Below are 18,936 nucleotides of genomic sequence, written 5' to 3'. Positions count from 1 at the left end.
CGCGCGGCGATGACGCGCGGGAACGTCCCGCCCCCTCCCACCCCCCGCCGCCCCCCCCCCCCCCGCCGCCGCCGCCGCCATGTTCCGGAACCTGCTGGTGGCGGCGGCGCAGCGGCCCCAGGCCCCGGGCGGGTCCCCGCGGCCGCCGCCCGCCGCCGGCGCGGCGGCCGAGGCGCTGGAGGCGCAGTTCAGCTGCCCCATCTGCCTGGAGGTGTTCCACCGCGCCGTCGGCATCGCGGGCTGCGGGCACACGTGAGCGGGGGCCCGGGGCGGGGGCGGCGGGGACCCCCGGCCCGACCCCCGGCGCCCCCCCCTCCCCCCCGTCTTGCACCGGGACCCCGCTGCCTGCGGCTCCGGCCGGCCCCGGGACCCCCGTGCCGCCCCCAGCACCGGGCGCCTTGCCGCCATCCCGGACCCCTTGCCCGCCCGGGGAGCTGCGTGATGCCCAGCGAGGGGTGGGTGCGTCCTTCCCCCGCTGGGCACCCCGACCCCTTCTCCCCCTGTGCCCAAACCCGGTTCCTGCTTCCCGCATCTCCCGCTCCCCGCAACCCTGGCAGCGCCGGCTGGAGCCTCGCCTGGGTGGGAATCGTGTCCCGATCCCCCTGTCTGAGCCACCCGTGGGTGCTGTGCCCAGCAAGAGGCCACCCGGGGTGCCACCGTGGGGAGCTGGGGTCTGCTCATCACCCCAGCGTTCCGGCGACATCTCCCTGTCCCCCTTTCACAGCCTGGTTTTGGGACACCCCAGTCTCCCGTTGAGGCCGTGGCTTTGCTTGGTGCCCTGATGCGGTCTCGCTCTTCCCCCCTCCCCCCCCTTCCAGTTTATTTGGGGCTGGGGGCACTGGGGCACTTCACAGGGGTGATGCCAAGGAGCTGGGGCAAGGGGCTTACAGGAAAGCTGGAGAGGGGCTTTGGACAAGGGGGTGTGGTGACAGGACACGGGGCAATGGCTTTAAACTGAAAGGGGAGATTTCGATGGGATCTAAGGAAGAAATTCTTCCCTCTGAGGGTGCTGAGGCACTGGCACAGGTTGCCCAGAGAAGCTGTGGCTGCCCCATCCCTGGAAGTGTTCAAGGCCAGGTTGGATGGGGCTTTGGGCAACCTGGTGTAGTGGAAGGTGTCCCTGGGGGATTGGAACTAGATGACATTTGAGCTGCCTTCCAACCCAAACCATTCCATGATTCTATGATTTGCCCGCCATGCCCGCTCCCGCTGCAGCAGCAGAGGTGTAGCAGCATTCCGTTGCCCCATTCTGGGTGACCTGAGCTGGTGGGGGGGACGTGGTGACAACTGGAGCCGTTTGCCTCCTGCCCTGGGGCGCCTTCCTGTGCTTCCTCTCCCGCAGGGCAAGGACCTTGGAGGGAGGTGAGCCAGGCTCTCTGTGCTCGCCAGCTTCATTCCCGCGGGGCCTGGATGCTCAGCACCCATTTTTGTTCCGCTCTGTTCAAATCTGCCCCCAGGTCTCGGAGCAGCGGCGTTGGCTGCACCCCAGCTTCACATCCAGGGAGCTCCTTCAGGGCTCGGGCTGTGCCTGGCCTCCCCGCGCCCTCTCCCAGTCTCCCAGTTCTGTCCAGTTCTCCCAGTGGAGATGCCGATCCCTGGGTTTTGGGGCTGCCCTGCAGCCTGGGGCATGCAGACGTCCTTGGGAGGGGGCGTGCTCTGCCACTGCGGTGCCCCTCAGCGCTGCTCTCTGTGCCCCCCCAGGTTTTGCGGGGAGTGCCTGCAGCCCTGCCTGCAAGTGCCATCCCCGCTCTGCCCGCTCTGCCGCATGCCCTTCGATCCCAAGAAGGTGGAGAAGGCTTCCAGCGTGGAGAAACAGCTGTCGTCCTACAAGGCTCCCTGCAGAGGCTGCAGCAAGAAGGTAAAGCTCGCGGGGGAAGGCTGCCTGTCCGCGTCCCGCTGCGTCCCCTGATCCCGCGGGAAGGAGGTCGCTTGCTTCCCGCAGTTGAGTTCGCAGAGTCCCCCGTTGGATGGGTCCCCAAACTGGGTGTCCCCTGCGTGTCCGTGGGCCGGGCGCGGGAGGCTGCGTGGGGATGGAGGAGCTCTCTCCTAGCTGCCTTTGTCAGCAGACTGGAGCTATTATTAGACAGCGGGGACCTTCAGAAGCAGGCTGAGGTTTTCCTGCGACACGGGAGAGACTGAGACACACCAGCTCTGCTGCTGCTCCTAACGAGGGTGAGGATTCAGCTCTTGCTTAAGGCTCCGTGATCCCAACGGCCGTAAGGGAGCTGAACCAGCGGCGTGGCCTGGGGCAGTCTGGTCCGGGACCGGCTGTAAAGCTGGGATTCATGGTGCATCTCCACTAACGTGCTTTCTGGCTTCCCTTAACTTTGGGGATCTTCTTGTAACTCGCCAGCTGTGGACCAGGAACGATCCCGTGCGGTGTCCAAGCAGTTTGGATTTCCACCTGTCAGCAATTCCTCCTTTGCAAAGGAAAATGGAGCTAGTGCTACAATAATGCAGCCTGGGTGGCTTGTGTGTGACCTCTGGGGACGCGTGCGCTGAGCACAGAGCCCCAAATCTCCATCCTGCAAGGAAGGACAGGCTGGTACCAGCATTTCCACACTGGTGAGGGTCATCCTGCGCAGAGCAGTGTTCCCTCTGGTGTTGGTAAAACTGCTCTCCCAAGCCGTAGCAGAGGCTCCAGCGCTGCATCTGGAAGGTGTTCCTGCAGCCTCCGGGAACGTTTTTTCTCTCCTCATTCTCCAGGTGACCCTGGCGAAAATGCGCTCTCACGTCTCGTCCTGCACGAAGGTGCAGGAGCAGATGGCCAACTGCCCCAAGTTCGTTCCAGTCGTCCCCACCTCCCAGCCTATTCCCAGGTACTGCTGCGTGTCGGGTAGGGAAACGCGTCCCTCCGTGCAGACCGCACCAGCGCTCCCCTCCCTTAGAAGCCCTAAAATCCCAGCACGTGTTTTACTTTCCGCTGGGCGATCACAGGGAGAAAGATCAGCACCTTTTCCTTTTGGGTTAGTTTGGAAGGAGTCGATCCAGTCCCTTCCTGGGACATCTGAGCTCGTCCTTGTTCTCTTTAGCAATATTCCCAATCGCTCGACGTTCGTGTGCCCGTACTGCGGGGCCCGGAATCTGGACCAGCAGGAGCTGGTGAAGCACTGCATGGAGAACCACCGCAACGACCCCAACAAAGTGGTGAGCAACGCCAGGGTGGTGGGATGGGCTGGTAACTCCTAGAAATCCAAATCCACTGTAGCTGATGCTGTATCCGAGGCCACTGCCGTGCAGAGCTGCTGCTGCTGCATGTAAAGTACAGCAGTGTTTCCAGCTGGTTTAGTTTGGTTTAAATCTCTTTGATGGGAGGTGGGGACCTGCCTCTTCTTTGTTAGAGGCTCTCTGGAACGAGCTGCTTCTGTCCCCCTGTGCCTGCAACGCGGGCCGTGCTGCGTTTTCTCTCCCTATCCACACTGGGTTGGCTGGGGCAGGGAATTTACAGCTCTGGCACCATCTCAGAGGCGCTTGCACACGCATGTGTGACCTATCATCAGGCTATAAGTAGCCTGGGCCGTGTACCAGAGGCTGTGTGCACCGAGGGATCTGCTTGGTGGGGCGGGAGGACCACCCTATGTAGCACATCCTCTGTGGGACACCCTCTGTGAGAGAGAGGGGACTGCCACTCGCCTCTCCTGCTGTGCCAGCACCAGCCCCCCTGGGGGAGGTAGACATGGAGGGGTCTGTGCCCACGAGTCACGATTCCCCTTCGAGTCACGATTCCCCCGTCGTCCCTGCCCGCTACAGGTGTGCCCGGTCTGCTCGGCCATGCCCTGGGGGGACCCCAGCTACAAGAGCGCCAACTTCCTCCAGCACCTCCTCCACAGGCACAAGTTCTCCTACGACACCTTCGTGGTGAGTATGGCCCTGAGCCGGAACAGGGTCATCTTCGCTGTGTCCCGTGCCAAGCACCTGGGAGATGAAACCAGCCCTTCCCTTCCCATGCTGGGACCAGCCCGTTCCGCTGCGCAGCCCCTCGGGAGGGGAGTGGGATGGATCCTCTTTTGGGCTTTGCGGGAGGCACACGGCACATTTGTAGCCCTGCTCAGGAGACCCCCACAGCTGTGAGGCTGGAGTACCCCAGTACTCCCACCCTGCAGGGTACTGGAGCTGGTTGCCGTGAGGCACACCAGGAAAAAGTCTCTGAAGGAGGAGAGGGAAATGTTACCGCTGCCTGTGGAGATGAGTTATTTCCTCCATATACTCCATTAAACTCTTCCCCTGAGGAACTGTAGCACAAAAGCCCTTTTCTTTGAGGCTTCGTGAGTAGCGGGAGGAGAGCAGCCCAGCCGTGGGGTTTGGGGGGGTTGTCCGTAGCCCCCCTCCTGGGGAGGTGCTGACCCTCCTGTGTGGGGGTGAGGGTGTGATCACCCAGCCTTGGCCGCAGGGACCAAGGGAGGTTTTTTAGCATCCTGCTTTTAGTGCAGGGCTGTTAGAGGTCAGGGAGAGGGACCCACCACAGAGCAACATCCCCGCTTAGGGAGCGATCGCTGTGTTGCATAAAGCAGAACTGGAGCACTGGAGAAGCCCGTGGCCTTGCGGGAAAGCTTTGCCCTTTGGCTGCAGCTTCTCCTGTGGGCACATTTCGTCTGTGCCCGCTGCCAGGTCTAAGAGTAGGGCTGATGCTGGCAGATTCCAGGCAGGAGAGGCACCGTGAGCACAAAGGCCACCCCAAAAAGCGCGGTGTTCCTGCGGCCTGTTTTCCAAAGGAGATGGAGGCTCATGGCGTCAGGGGGACGATAAGGAGCAGGAAGGGCTCCTTACCACGGCCACCCCCTCTGCTTGAGGGAGGCCGTGTGTCCCGGCCGTGCCAACTCTCCCAACTGCCCCTCTCTGTTTTTAGGACTATAACATTGACGAGGAGGCAGCGTTGCAGGCTGCCCTGGCGCTCTCGCTCTCCGAGAACTGAGGGTAACCGTGCAGCATCGGTTCGGACCCCCCTCACACCCGTCTCCTTTTGCACACTCAGCCTTCCTGCCGGGAAGGCACTGAGCTCGTCAGTCCCCCCGGAGACCCGCTGCTGCCTCTCTTCCCTCTCCTCTGGGAAAATCCCACCTTGTTGAAGAAGGTGGAGTCTCTTCAGCGTCGCACTGGACCGGTGAGTGAGCAGAGACTGCTGCTGCTGGGAGGAGAGAGGAGTCAGCACCGAAGGGCTGGCATCGTTCCTCGGTTAGGCATTTCATATCCGTATACGGAGTATATACCTGTATCCAGATCTATTTATTATTAGATGCTTTTTGGCACCATTTGTCTTCACGCTCTCTGTTGCGATCGAATAGGTACGTAAAACTGTGCTGCATTTTATGCAGAAATGCCCTAGTTTGAAACTGCAATCATCCACGTCCTTTTTGAAAAGGAAGAAAACGGCACGGAGCATCTTTTTTTAAACCCTACAAGGCTGTTTCCAGAGACATCGCTCTGTCCCGTGCCTCGTGCTGCGGGCAGGAGCTGCCTCCTTTGCCAGCTGCTGCGCAGGCCGGGCTGAATCCCAGGACGAGATGGTTGCCCCGTGACGGCAGCGGGTTCGGAGGAGTCCACGGGGATGATGCCCGGCGTCCAGTGAAACTCTCACCTTCCTCGTTTTGTACCGGCTCTTGTGATACTGAGTTCTTGCATTTTTCTACATTAATCGGCGTGATGCCTTTTCCACGTTTATAGAGCGGGAACAGAAGCTGTTACTCTTCACACTGCAATATCCGTCACTGGGGACAAGAGTATTTTTATGGAACATTATTAAGAAAGTCTATTTTTTAAGAAAAACCTAAACAAACGAACATGCTGTGGATTTGAAATGGGACGGGAGGCAGGAACTGGATGCTGGGCCAACACGTGGGACTGTGCCGGGGCCGCGGGAAGCGTGCGGGTGTCCTCGCCGGTTATTTCTGGGCTGTTCCTTTCCCTTGTCCGCCTGTTTCTCCGCAGGTGGGTGGTGATGCGGGAGAGGCCAGGTCCGAGCAGCACCTCGTCGGCTGGAGGAGTGGGTGCCAAGCAGCTCACCGGGCTGACTTTCTGAGCACCACTTGTGTTTATTCCCACGTCTCTCTCTGGGAACTGGGCACACCTGGGCAGATGTTGATCCAAGAGATGCTCCGTAGCATCCTGGTGACCTTTTCCCCCTTGGTCGCTTCCCTCTGCCCTGCCTGCTGCTGGTGGAGTTTGTTCTGCTGGGCTGGGAGAGGGTGGAGGGGAGAGAACCTCTGCCAGGCCTTTGGTGTCACGCCAGCAGTGGGATCAGCCCGAGGCTCTCAGCGAAGGAGCTGCGGGGAGGTGGTGATGCACGATCCTGCAGAGCTGCCGTGCCACTTTCCAGCAAGGGTTTGCAGAGAGGGGCTGTGGGAGAACCATCCCTCTGCATGTCCCTGCTCGGAGAAGTGCCCTTTTGTGGTTTATCCGAGACCTGGCTCCGGCTCTGGCTCTGCTCTAGCAATACTGTCTTGTTTTTTACTTTGATGTAACGGTACTGGGTGTTTTTTGGGGCTGTGAGCTCCCCCGTGCTGCTGGCAGCCCTGCGAGGAGCGGGCAGACCTTGTCTGCTACCCTGGCAGAGGGCACGGAAGGGGCTGGAGCTGCTCCATTCCCCTCGCTCGAAGTGGGCTAACGAGGGGGGACAGAGTCTCCCCTTGCCAGCATGGCATTGCCAGCACCTGCCTGGCCCCAGGACCATCCCTGGTGAGACGGACAGCACTGGCATCTCCCAAAAGGGACCCAGGAGGGTTTCCCTATCCCGTGCTTGACTGGGACCCTCGGATCCCAGAGCAGCCTCCATCAGAGCTCTCGCTTGCAGGGAGCTCCCTGCCTCTGGGACAGCACCGTCAACCTCTCTGTCTCCTTCCTCATCTTCCTCCTTCTCCTTTCTGCCCCGCAACGCCAGAGCAGGGGCAGCAACAGCTGCTTTTGTAAAGCACTTTAAGGCCCGGGCTGCGAGGGCGCAGGCAGCTCCTGCCTCTCCCCGCTTCGCGCAGGGTGGGATCCGGCTCTGCCCGCTGCCGGCCGGGCTGTGCCAGGGATCCCGCCGTGCCACCGGCCGTGCTCGTCCGTGTGTTACCTGCGACTTTTTGCATAACTAGAACTTTTAACCAGACGTACTGTTTTTTGAAGAAGAACAAAATCGATGACATATTTGTAGAAAACCATTTTTCTCAATAAAGGCAGTTTCATCCATGGGTGCCCTTGCTGTGCGGTCTCTGCCACGGCTCTGGGCTGTGCGGGACACGGCTGGGGGTGGGTGTACCCCCCACCCTGGCTTATCTTGGCTGCTCCTTCTCTAAACATGGGGCTCATCTTTACAGCTTCGTCCCTGACTCGTCAGCTCCTCCCGTTAATGGCAGTGGTGCTGCCCTGGGGTTTGGCGATGCCATTTCATCACCCTTGCCATCCCTGCCCTGGGCTCCCCCAGATCAAGCACTTCCCAACCCGCTTTCCCAGTTGCTGGTTGTTGCCAAACCTGCCCGGGGCTGACATGCTGCTGGGGGGGATCCCCCAGCACCCCTCCTGGCATCCCCTCAGCTGCATGTGCCGCTGCCGGCAGCCGTGCCCCCTCCTTGGCAGCCGGGTCCTGGCACTCGGAGGGAGGACACGAGGAGGACGCTTGGCACCGCGTGCCATCCCCAAAGCCCTGCTGGGCGCTGGCCAGGGGAATGTGTTGGGTGTTTCTTCTCTGGGTGTCCCTGGGAGGTGTCCTGGCTCCGAGCCCCCACAGGGCTGTCGGGGTTCCCCAGGGACACGGGCTGGCTCTGCACAGACGGTCCCGCTGGCTTGGGCACAGGCTGCGTCCGCGTCTCCCTCCCTGGGGGACCGATCTGGGGGGGCAGCTGGTGGTGTCCCCTTGAATGGGTACAGGGATTCACCTTTGTCCTGGTGCTGGCTAGAGCGTGACTCCTGTCCCGGAGGCAGGAAAAGCCTCGGGGAACCACCTTACCTGCTCCCCAGCCCTCCCCAAACAGCCCCCACAAGGCTTTTCGGGGCCAGGAGACCACCGTGGCGGAGGGGACAGGCATATGGCCACGCAGCCGCACCGGTGGCTGCCTGTCCCTGCAGGAGAAGGGGTGTCAGGGGTCCCCGTGACCTGAGATGCCCGCTCTGACCTACCCCAGCCGGGTGTCGGGGGGGATCGTGCTGGGTGCGAGCCAGCCCAGCTGGGCAGGGGGATGCTGCGGGCAGCGGGAGCCCATCTGCGGGGGGTGTGGGGTGGCAGTGCCAGGGCACATGGCTGTCCCCACGCCGTCCTTTGCACCTGCAGCCAAGGCCAGCCCTCGGGCGGCGGTTGGCCCCGGAGCTCCCCGGGGGCTGCCCATGCTAATGAGCCCCGGGGCCTTATGGCACCTGCTGGTGCCCGCGGGGACACGGCACCAGGACACGGCACCGGGACACGGCGCAGGGACACGGCACGGGGACACAGCCCTGCCTGGCGTGCCCATCGTGCTGCCTATCCAACCATGCCCCGCTCCTTCTTGGTGAAGAAGCCCTCCAGCACCCGCATCCCCAACTATGCCCGGCTTGACACCCGCGCTCACGGTAAGGCTGCGCGGCTCCACCTGCACCGGAGACACCGGGACCCCCGCTCCTGCTACCACCCCACGCCTGGCAGTGGACAGGGGCTTCCTGGCTGAGCTTGGGACAATGCTGGGGGGCTCTCTGGCTCCGTGCTCCTTGCTGCCAGCTCCATGCCCCCTGCTTCCAGCCCCTTCCTGGGTGGCTTGGCCAGCTGGTCAGAGATGCTGGTGATGGTGCCAGGGCAGGAGAATGGGGTCACCCGGGGGCTTCCCGGGGTTAGGCAGGTGGGACCCTCCCCTCCAACATACCCCCATCCCACCCACACCTACAGGGGTCCCTGTGTGCTGGGGGGCTATGGGGCAGGAGCCGGTCAGTGGGTGCTCACCAGCACCGTGCCTGCCCCCCCCCCACCACGCTGCCCCAGGGGATGCTGGATTTTGGGGTGCCTCCAGCCCCAGGCAAGCCAACACCTGGGCTCAAGCTGGGCTCCAGCAGGCGCTGGGGGTGTCAGTGACTTCCCTCCTCCCATTTTTTTGGGGGGGAAGGACCAGTTTTGCTCCGTTTTGTGGTGGGTACATCAGTTGTGCCATGCAGAGGGGTGGGAGCAGAGAGGGGACCTGGTACCGATGAGCTCCATGGGGCCCATGACCCCCCGAGGGCTCCAGGGACTGGGTGGGCAGGCTGTTATCCCTTAACCCCTCTCCCTGCTCCCGCAGATGTCGGCAGCTCGTGTGACTGCGGGGGGCTGCTGGTCCCTGTCTGCCACCAGCCCCCCACGCCCCCCACTTCCCCCCTCCTGCAAGACCACGTCCTCCTCCTCAGCCGCTTCTCCCTCCCGCTGCCCCCCGATGCCAAGGATCCTCTTGTCCCGACGGCTCCCCGCAGCCCGGGCACCCCGCTGAAGGACACCCAGACCCTCAACCTGCCCCCCCGGCGGGGGCCACACTGGCGGAGCTTCCGCTGCCGGCACTGTGCCCGGGTGTATGCCAGCCTGGGCGCCCTGAAGATGCACATCCGCACCCACACCCTGCCCTGCCTCTGCCGCCTCTGCGGCAAAGCCTTCTCCCGGCCGTGGCTGCTCCAGGGCCACATCCGCACCCACACAGGTAAGGATGGGACCCCCGGCTGCTGCTGGCCCCACTGGCACCTCTGCTTTTTGGGGATGATGGGTGCAAAATTGCCATCTGCTCAGGCTTGGCATCGCTTGCTCTCCAGGAGGGATGTGCCCGGGGTGGGTGCAGCCCTGGTGCTGGGGCTGGCTGGGGTGCTGGTGAGTCCTGTGGGAGACCCCACGGCAGGTCCCACTGTGGTGTTGCCCACCGGGAAGGCACCGATGGCTTTCAGGGAAGCACTGGGGGTCTGGGGGAGACACGGGGAAAGGTGGTGAGAGCAGCCCAGGAGGGGACGGGGTACAGAGGTTTGGGGGGGGACCTTGGGTATAGGGGTGCCCTCACCGTGTGTCCCACAGGGGAGAAGCCCTACGCTTGCCCCCACTGCAGCCGGGCTTTCGCCGACCGCTCCAACCTCCGCGCCCACCTCCAGACCCACTCGGATGTCAAGAAGTACCAGTGCCACACCTGCGCCAGGACCTTCTCCCGCATGGCGCTGCTGGCCCGGCACGAGAAGGGTGGATGCTGTGGGGCATCCTGAGCCCCCCACCATGGGCAGCCACCCCCAGGGAGGGCAGTGAGCCCTGCGCTGTGCCGTGCCACTCTGCGCAGTGCCATGCTGCACCGTGCTGTGCCAAGCCATGCCATGCTGAACCATGCCATGCTGGTGTAAGACTCCAAGAAGAGACACAAAAGTGTCACACAGGACTGTCTGGACTTGGGCAGTGGGTCACCGAAGCCCCACCGCTGCTCCCTGGTGGCTCTGGGGCTGGGGGACGCGGTGCCCGGCGCATCACCGCACCGCTCTCGGGCACCAGGGAGGTTTCTTACTCCTTCCATCGCAGGAGCCATTAAAAGCGGAGCCAGGCACCACGGGCGTGAGCGGACAAAGTGTCCCTTATTGCTGCTGGGGCTGTGCCAACATCGCGTCCCACCAGCCGCGGGGCAGGATCTGGTCAGAATCCAGCCGTCAGCCCCTCTGGAGAACGGGGACAGCACTGCCAGGGGTCGGAGCAGGGTGCCCGGCTGGCCTCATGCCCTGGAGAAAGGGACCTGGTGGCTGTTTGGGCTCGGGGTGGTGTGGCCCCAGTGCCATGCTGGGGTCCGGCTTGGCCAAGTGGGGCAGCGCTGGCAGGACAACGGGGACAAGGCCACGCCGCGAGTGGTCCTGAGCATCTCCGTGGCGCGGCGAGGTTCGGGGGGATGGTGGTGGGAGCACCCCCGCTGCCAGGGGCCTGGTGCCCTCCCCGCAGCCCCGCAGTGGCGGGGACAGCCCCGTCCCCACCGGTGTCACCCCAGGGGCAGGGGGACGGGGCGGGTGGGTGCCAGAGGAAGCCGCCGCGGGCACCCGGTGCTATTCACGGCTCTGCCCTGCTAAATCGGGCCCCGCACCTGTGCCGGCGGCGGGGGGAAAGAATCCCACACCCCGAAATAGCTGCATGCCAGCCCCTCCCCTCCTACCCATGGAAAATGCTTATAAATACCCCGGGGGGGGCCAGGCTGGGGGAGCCCCCACCCCGCCACCAAAGGGGTCCCCAAATCTCCCCGCTATGGAGAGGGGTGGGATGGGGAGGGGGACACCCCCGGGTGTTTATTCAGGGTGGGATGGGACTCATACCCCCCGCCCCGGCTGGCGGTGACCCCATGGGAGCGGGGCTTTGCCTGCCAGCCCCGCTGTGTCACCCACGTGCCTGGCATGTGCCCCTCGCCACCCCCGGGCACCCGGATTTGTGGGATATTTTCCGCTGTGAATGAGCTGCTGGAGGATAAAAATACCCCTGGGGGGGGACAGGACACACAGGGGGGGCAGTTTGGGGCCACCCGGGGGTGGGGGTGGCTCCCAGTGCCTGGTATGCTGGGGGCACTGGGAACACTGTAGGGGAACTGGGATATTGGGGTACTGGGCATATTGGGAGCACTGGGGGCTGTGAAAGGCACTGAAGGCACTGGAGGTGCTGGGATACTGGGAGCACTGGTGGCCTTGAAGGATGTGGGAGCACTGAGGGGGTATTGGGAGTATTGGGAGCATTGGGAGGTGGGGGGTACTGGGCTTTTGGGGTGCACTGGGAGCACTGGAGGGGTACTGGGAGTATTGGGAGCATTGGGAGGTGAGGGGTACCGGGCTTTTGGGGTGCTCTGGGAGCACTGGAGGGGTACTGGGAGTATTGGGAGCATTGGGAGGTGAGGGGTACCGGGCTTTTGGGGTGCACTGGGAGCTCTGGAGGGGTACTGGGAGTATTGGGAGCATTGAGAGGTGGGGGGTACCGGGCTTTTGGGGTGCACTGGGAGCACTGGGTCAGTGTTGGGGTAACGGGGAGCACTGGTGCATTGGGGGCACTGGGGGCACTGCGGGCACGGGGAGCACTGGGATGTTGGGTGGTGTTCGGGGGCACTGGGAGCACTGGGACCAGCGGCCCGGCCCCGCCCGCCGGCCCGCAGCGGCGCATGCGCAGCTCCTTCCCGACGCGAAGATGGCGCCCACGCATTCCCCTCCCGGCGACGGCAGGGGGCGGGGCGGGGCGGGGTCGCTCCGTGGTCCGATCGCTGCCATTGGCCGACGGGAGCCGGGCGCTGCGGCTCCCACCAATGGCGAAGCGGTGGCCGGCCGCGGGCGATGACCACGTGGGTGGTGCGGGGGCGGGGCTTGAGGCAATCGGCCCGGGCCCGGGAGCGGCCGGGGTCGGCGGCGGCGCGATGGCGGAGGAGCGGGCGCTCGCCATGGTCACCTGCACGGCCCCCGTCAACATCGCCGTCATCAAGTACTGTGAGTACCGGCCCCCTCGGCCCCGGGGCGCGACCCGCGGGCGCAGCGTGGGGCCCGGCGGCGGGGAGACCCCCGGGTGCGGGGCGGGCCGGTGGCGGGGGCGGTTTGGCACCTACCGGAGGTGGGGGGGAGCGGGCAAAGATGCTGTGCCGAGCTGTGCCATGCTGTGCCATGTTGTGCCAAGCCAAAATATGACAAGCTGTACCATGCTTGGCCGTGCCATACCATGCTGTGCTGTGCCACTCTGTGCCGTGCCGAGCTGTGCCAAGCCGTGCCATGCCCTGCCCAGCAGTACCATTCCAAGCTGTGCCGTGCCGTGCCGTGCCGAGCTGGGCTGTGCTGTGCCAAGCCAAAATATGACAAGCTGTACCATGGTGTGCTTTGCCGTGCCATACCATGCTGTGCTGTGCCACTCTGTGCCAAGCTGTGCCATGCCCTGCCCAGCAATGCCATGCCATGCCATCTCTTGCAGGGGGCAAGAGGGACAATGACCTGATCCTGCCCATCAACTCCTCCCTGAGCGTGACGCTGCACCAGGACCAGGTTGGTGTGGGGTCAGGGATTAGGGTCAGACCCCTGTGCCCCCCCAGCCCGTGCATGGAGGGTGCTGAGCCCCCCACTCCTCGTACTCACCCCTCTCTCCCTGGCAGCTGAAGACCACCACCACGGCCGCTGCCAGCCGGGACTTCACGGAGGACCGGCTGTGGCTGAACGGGGAGGAGGCTGACGTGGGGCACCCCCGGCTGCAGGCCTGCCTGCGGGAGGGTGAGCATCCCCCACCCCAGCCACCCCGGGGCACCGGGCGAGGTGTCCCCTGTGCTGACCCCCCCACCCGCTCCTGTGCCCGCACAGTGCGGCGCCTGGCCCGCAAGCGCCGGGGCGGCAGCGCCGAGGACATGGCCCCGCTCAGCCTCTCCTACAAAATCCACGTCGCCACCGAGAACAACTTCCCCACGGCCGCCGGCTTGGCATCCTCCGCCGCCGGCTACGCCTGCCTGGGTGGGTGAGCGAGGACATGGGGGGCAGCAGGGGGTGGTGGTGGGGTGTCCACCCCCCTGACCCCATCCTGTCCCCGCAGTGTCGGCGCTGGCGCGGCTGTACGGCGTGGAGGGCGAGCTGTCGGAGGTGGCACGGCGCGGCTCGGGCAGCGCCTGCCGCAGCATGTTGGGGGGCTTCGTGCAGTGGCAGCGGGGCGAGCAGCCGGACGGCAAGGACAGCGTCGCCCACCAAGTGGCCCCCGAGACGCACTGGCCAGAGCTCAGGGTCCTCGTCCTGGTGGTGAGGGGCTGGGGATGGGGCATGGCTGTACCCACCACCCCGCCGGCTGGGTGGGATTTGAGGGGGAGGGTGCTGGGAGCACCCCAGCCCCATATGGGTGCAGACTCTGGGGCTCACGGGGTGCTCCTCGCTGGGGCTGGGGTCTCAGGGGGGTCATGTCCCACTGTCTTTGCCTCCCCAGGTCAGCGGGGAGAAAAAGCAGGTGGCCAGCACGGCGGGCATGCAGACCAGCGTGGACACCAGCCCCTTGCTGAAGGTACTGGGCAACGGGCCTGATCCTGCGCAGGGCAGCTGCCTGCCCTCTGCCTGCAGGCAGGGGTTGGGGTCCTGTTTCCCTTGGAGGGGAGAATTTCTCTGTGCTGAGGGGCACGGAGAGGGGGTGAAGTGCTCCTGTGGTGCCACCTGAGTGATGCCCAAAGGGTCCTGGTGCCATGGGTGTCGCCAAATTGGGGTGACCATGACCTGCCTGCCGTGGCAGCACCGGGCAGAGGTGGTGGTGCCGGAGCGCCTGGCCCTGATGATGCGGCACATCCGTGAGCGGGACTTTGAGGGCTTCGGGCAGCTCACCATGCAGGACAGCAACCAGTTCCACGCCACCTGCCTCGACACCTTCCCCCCCATCTTTTACCTCAACGACCTCTCGCGGCACATCATCGCCCTGGCACACCGCTTCAATGCCCACCACGGACGCACCAAGGTACCGGCCAGCCCGGCGAGGCTCCCGGTTTTGCTGCGGTGCCGCGGTCCCTCACCATGTCCCCGTGTCCCCGCTGCAGGTAGCCTACACCTTCGACGCCGGCCCCAACGCTGTCATCTTCACGCTGGCTGACACTGTGGCCGAGTTCGTGGAGGTGGTGAGACGCAGCTTCCCCCCCGCCACCAACGGGGACCAGTAAGGACAATCCCATCTCGTACTGGGGGGAGGAGTGGGATGGCGGGGGCACGCGGTGCTGAGCACTCGGCCGTGCCGCAGGTTTGTGCGAGGGCTGCCCGTCGGCTCGGTATCGCTGCCGGAGGAGCTGCTTGCCGCCGTGGTGACAGAGCCGGTGCCAGGGGCCGTCCGGTACATCCTGCACACCAAGGTATGGGGCTGGGGGGGCTATAGGGGGTGTGTGGGGCAGGGGGACCTGTGTGCCCACCCTCTGTGGCGAGGCGCTCTCCCTGTCCCCAGGGCTGTGTGTGACACCCCATCCCTGTCCCCAGAGGGGTGCAGGACCCCATCCCTGGACATATTCCTGCTGGTGTGACCCGTGGGGTGGCCTTTTGGGGTCTGTGGGGCCCAGAGCTGCCCCACAGCTCTGAGGGGGATCTTTGCAGGGGTGGGGTTCCCTGATGCCAGGATCTGGCCCCTGCTGCCCCTAACCCATCTCCTGCCCCGCAGCCTGGCCCCGGCCCCCAGCTCGTGGATGACCCCAGCCAGCACCTCCTGGGAGCAGACGGGCTGCCCCGCCACCACACCTGAGCCCCGGTGGCACCGCAAGGGACAGCCGTGACGTGCCGCGGGGGGCTCTGCCGGTGCCACCTAGGGGGCTTATGGCACTGAGTCCAGGCCAGAGCAACACCGTGCCCTGCTCCGGATCAGGATGTGACCTCCGGGGCTGTTTTTTACCCTTTTGTAAAGAAAATAGAGGTTTTCTGGCTGCAGCACTGTTTTGGGGTGTACGGGCAGTTCTGGGGACGGGGGGCATCGCCGACTGCAAGGTGGGGGGCAGGAGACAGGGCTGGTTCCTCCTAACAGCTGTGCCTGGCCCTGCTGGGACTGGTCCTGTCCCCATCACCCTGGCTGGCCCTGCTGGGACTGATCCTGCCCCCATCACCCTGGCTGTCCCTGCTGGGACTGATCCTGTCCCCATCACCCTGGATGTCCCTGCTGGGACTGATCCTGTCCCCATCATCCTGGATGTCCCTGCTGGGACTGGTCCTGTCCCCATCACCCTGGATGTCCCTGCTGGGACTGATCCTGTCCCCATCACCCTGGCTGTCCCTGCTGGGACTGATCCTGTCCCCATCATCCTGGATGTCCCTGCTGGGACTGGTCCTGTCCCCATCACCCTGGATGTCCCTGCTGGGACTGATCCTGCCCCCATCACCCGGGATGTCCCTGCTGGGACTGATCCTGCCCCCATCATCCTGGATGTCCCTGCTGGGACTGATCCTGACCCCCGGCACGTCCCCTGTCCCCCCTGTCCCTAGTGGGGCTGCTCGTGTCCCCGCACGGCCCCTGTGCCCCGATATGGCCCCCGGTGCCGCGTCCTCTCGGGGGCTGGAGCGGGTCCCCGCGGGGGCGTGGCCTGTGCGGGCGGGGCGTGGTTTGCGGGGAGGGGGCGTGTCCGGGGGCGGGGCGGGGCGAGCGCCTGGTTACACCGTAGCGCCCCGTCCGCCTTCCGGGTCGGGCCGAGCCGAACCGGGCCGGAACGGGCCGAAGTGAACCGGGACGAGCCGAACCGGGTCGGGACGGGCCGAAGTAAACCGGGCCGAGCCGAACCGAACCGGGCCGAGCCGAGCCATGGGGCAGATCGAGTGGGCTATGTGGGCTAACGAGCAGGCGCTGGCGGCCGGGCTCAGTGAGTGCGGGGTGGGGGGCAGAGGGTCCGGGGGTGCAGAGGGGTGTGGGTGCAGGAGCAGGGGGCTGGGGGGTGCCGGGGCTGGGTGGGTGATGGGGACCTGGGTGCTGCAGAGGGTCTCGAGCACCCCGTGCCCCGCGCAGGGACCCCAGCCCCCCCCCCCCCCTCCCCCAGCCGTGGGTGTCCCCGCACCGGCCCGGTGCCCCCCGCGTCCCCCGGGCGCAGCCCGCGGCTGGAGGAAGCGAGCGCCCGGCGGGGGTGGTGGGGGGCTGCCCGCTGGCCCCGCTCCCAGGGGGAGCGGAGGGGGCTGAAACCCGAGGGGGGTCCGCAGAGGGGCAGCCCCATACTGGGGGGGGGCTTCCGGGGTGGTGCAAGCGGGAAACGCCCGGGACAGGCGGGAAGTCCCGGCCCCGCTGGGGATGCGCGGAGTTAGAGATGCACTTCCTCCCCTTCCTCTTCCTCGTCCCCCTCGCCGCAGGTTTTCAGCCCACGCGGGGCAGCCAGAGGGGAGCAAAGCCGGTGGGAGGAGGTGGCATGTGGCCACGGGGCCAAAACCCTCCCCCAGAGCCCCCCAGCCTGGAGCCCCCCAGTTCCCTAAATCCAGGGGGTCCCGCACACAGCATCTCCCCTGCGCCCCACGTGTTGGGGTCCCTCGGGCCATAATTTGGGGTTTGGGGGTTGGTATCCTGGGTTGGGGGTTGGTATCCCGGGATTGGGGGGGGCCACATCTGGGCCGGGGGGGCTGTATCCCCGGTCAGGGACCCCACCGCCCCGCTCTGTCCCTGCAGTCATGCTGACGGGCGGGATCGTGGCCGTGGCCGGGCAGTTCAAGGGCTGGTACTTTGCGGTGTATGCCATGTATCCTTGCGGAGTCGGTGCCCGGGGCTGCTCTGGTTCGGGTGGGGGGCATGGACAGGGGAGAGACATCTTCCTCCTTCCTGGTCTGGGCCCAAATCCCTCTTTCCCTGCCCCAAACTGCCTATTTTTTGGTTGAGGGTTGTGCCTAGGGACTGATTGTGGCCCCGAGCACCCCTTTCCTTGACCCCCCCGCAGCGTGGCAGGCGTCTTGGTCTGCCTGCTCGAGTACCCCAGGAGCAAGCGGAAAAAGGGCTCCACCATGGAGAGGTGGTAAGTGATTTCCCCCCACCCTCACCCCGGGATTGGGGGTCGTGGTATCCCCCTCCTCAAATAGAGGGACAGGGTACGGAGCGGTGAGGTGGGAGCAGGGCTGGATCCCACGGGTGGGTTCGCTGGGGTGTCCCGTGCAGGAACAGCGCAGCGATGGGGGTCTCTCAGGGCTGGGTGCCCCCTGAGGTGGGGGGCGGCTCCTCTGACCCCCCGACTGTTGCTCTGCAGCGGCCAGAAGTACATGACGGCGGTGGTGAAGGTGTTTGGGCCCCTCACGAGGAATTACTACATCCGAGCTGTCCTGCACGCTGCGTAAGTGGGGTGCAGGGTCAGGGCTGGGGGGCAGCACCCCCCCCAGCCCCCTCTGAACCCCCAATCTCTCGCACAGCCTGGCCGTCCCCGCTGGTTTCCTCCTCTCCACCATCCTGGGCACCGTCTGCCTGGCCATCGCGAGTGGCATCTACCTGCTGGTGAGTGCAGAGTGGGTTTTTTTGGGGGCTGGGGGCCCTGTCGGAGGAGAGGGGCCCCCCTGACGGCCCCCACGGCTTTGCAGGCGGCGGTGCGCGGGGAGGAGTGGAGACCCATTGAGCAGAAGCCCCGGGAGCGGCCGCACGTGGGGGACACCATCAAACAGCCACCCAGCAACCCCCCGCCCCGACCCCCCGCTGACGCCCGCAAGAAGCAGCCGGCGGAGGTGGGGGGGCAGGTGAACCCCATCCCCATCGAGGCTGAGTAACGGGGGAGGGGGGGCCCTCCTGCTGCTGCCGTGCTGCTCACGCTCCCGCTTCCCGTCTGCATTCTGACCTCTCGGGGGGGAAACCACGGTGGTTTCCCAAATCCCCAGGGATGCTCAGCTCCTCATGGTTGGGGGTGGGGTCCTTGCTCCTGGGGATCCCCGAATCCCTAGGGATCACAAGTTCCCCCTGGGTTCCCTAGCTCCCTGAGGGATCCCCAAATCCCTGGGGATGCTCAGCTCCCTGTAGGGTCTCCAGCTCCCAGGGGCTCCCCATCTCTCTAAGCAGTTCCCAGTTCCCTGGAGAATGCCCAAATCTCTGGGGAACCCCAACTTTCCAGAGGGTACCCAGCTCCCCAGGGGGTCCCCAGCCCCACGAGGATGGGGAGGGGCATCAGGCAGCTCTGCGCCCCACGCCAGCTCTCGCTGTTTTTTGTCACTTCTGCGGTTGCTGCTGCAATAAAAGTTGGGAAAAGCGCCGGCTGCCCCTGCCTCCCGCCGCGCTGGGGGGGCTGCGGCTGCTGGGGCTGGGTTCGGGGGGGGGGTGGTTAAGGGAGAAACAGCCCGATTATGGGCAAACTCCATGGTGCAGCTGAAGCTGGGGTGGGGAGTCCCATGCTGCTGTGCCCTCCTAAAATCTTCCATGGACCCAATGGCGGGGTGATGCCTGGGGGGATGTCGTGGTCCCCGGGGTGGCCCTGCACCCCAGCTGCACAGCGTGTCCTAGAGAACCCCCCCAAAAGACTGGGGTCACCCCTGCCAGGGAAGGGGGGTGACAATTCCCTTCCTACTCGTGGGTGCTGGAGGGCGTCTGGGTGTGACGGGGAGGGGGGGGGGGCAAGGGGCAGCCACGTCCATGCGCTG

The 18,936-nt window shown here is 65.2% G+C and overlaps 4 protein-coding genes across 8 annotated transcripts; all 4 read left to right on the top strand.

The window, feature by feature from the left end:
- Positions 1-79: 79 nt before the first annotated feature.
- Positions 80-5,249, top strand: RNF166 (ring finger protein 166). 5 transcript variants are annotated; one of them, XM_086620801.1, is made up of 6 exons: positions 80-252; positions 1,702-1,858; positions 2,707-2,819; positions 3,033-3,147; positions 3,751-3,858; positions 4,847-5,249. In XM_086620801.1, the coding sequence occupies exons 1-6, from the start codon at positions 80-82 to the stop codon at positions 4,910-4,912; spliced, it is 732 nt and encodes a 243-aa protein (XP_086476927.1). In that variant the 3' UTR covers positions 4,913-5,249. The 5 variants fall into 5 exon arrangements, with proteins under 5 accessions (XP_086476927.1, XP_086476928.1, XP_086476931.1 ...); XM_086620802.1 differs by lacking the exon at positions 80-252 and adding an exon at positions 424-455; XM_086620805.1 differs by lacking the exon at positions 80-252 and adding an exon at positions 2,354-2,565 and having other exon boundaries at positions 1,823-2,172.
- A 3,189-nt stretch (positions 5,250-8,438) lies between these two features.
- SNAI3 (snail family transcriptional repressor 3) lies at positions 8,439-10,146 on the top strand. The gene is made up of 3 exons (XM_086621170.1): positions 8,439-8,517; positions 9,213-9,602; positions 9,965-10,146. The coding sequence occupies exons 1-3, from the start codon at positions 8,439-8,441 to the stop codon at positions 10,144-10,146; spliced, it is 651 nt and encodes a 216-aa protein (XP_086477296.1).
- A 2,153-nt stretch (positions 10,147-12,299) lies between these two features.
- MVD (mevalonate diphosphate decarboxylase) lies at positions 12,300-15,109 on the top strand. The gene is made up of 10 exons (XM_086621023.1): positions 12,300-12,369; positions 12,842-12,912; positions 13,020-13,134; positions 13,222-13,368; positions 13,448-13,647; positions 13,829-13,903; positions 14,126-14,344; positions 14,424-14,539; positions 14,621-14,729; positions 15,029-15,109. Exons 1-10 carry the CDS (start codon positions 12,300-12,302, stop codon positions 15,107-15,109), a joined length of 1,203 nt encoding a protein of 400 aa, XP_086477149.1.
- A 919-nt stretch (positions 15,110-16,028) lies between these two features.
- CYBA (cytochrome b-245 alpha chain) lies at positions 16,029-18,078 on the top strand. The gene is made up of 6 exons (XM_086621003.1): positions 16,029-16,211; positions 17,000-17,069; positions 17,265-17,339; positions 17,568-17,651; positions 17,728-17,809; positions 17,893-18,078. Exons 1-6 carry the CDS (start codon positions 16,154-16,156, stop codon positions 18,073-18,075), a joined length of 552 nt encoding a protein of 183 aa, XP_086477129.1. The 5' UTR covers positions 16,029-16,153; the 3' UTR covers positions 18,076-18,078.
- Positions 18,079-18,936: the final 858 nt, after the last annotated feature.

This window comes from Tauraco erythrolophus, chromosome 15 (assembly GCF_009769465.1).
Source record: "Tauraco erythrolophus isolate bTauEry1 chromosome 15, bTauEry1.pri, whole genome shotgun sequence".
Taxonomy (NCBI): domain Eukaryota; kingdom Metazoa; phylum Chordata; class Aves; order Musophagiformes; family Musophagidae; genus Tauraco; species Tauraco erythrolophus.
Note: the sequence above shows the minus strand (reverse complement) of the source record. Positions and strands in the feature narration are given on the sequence as shown.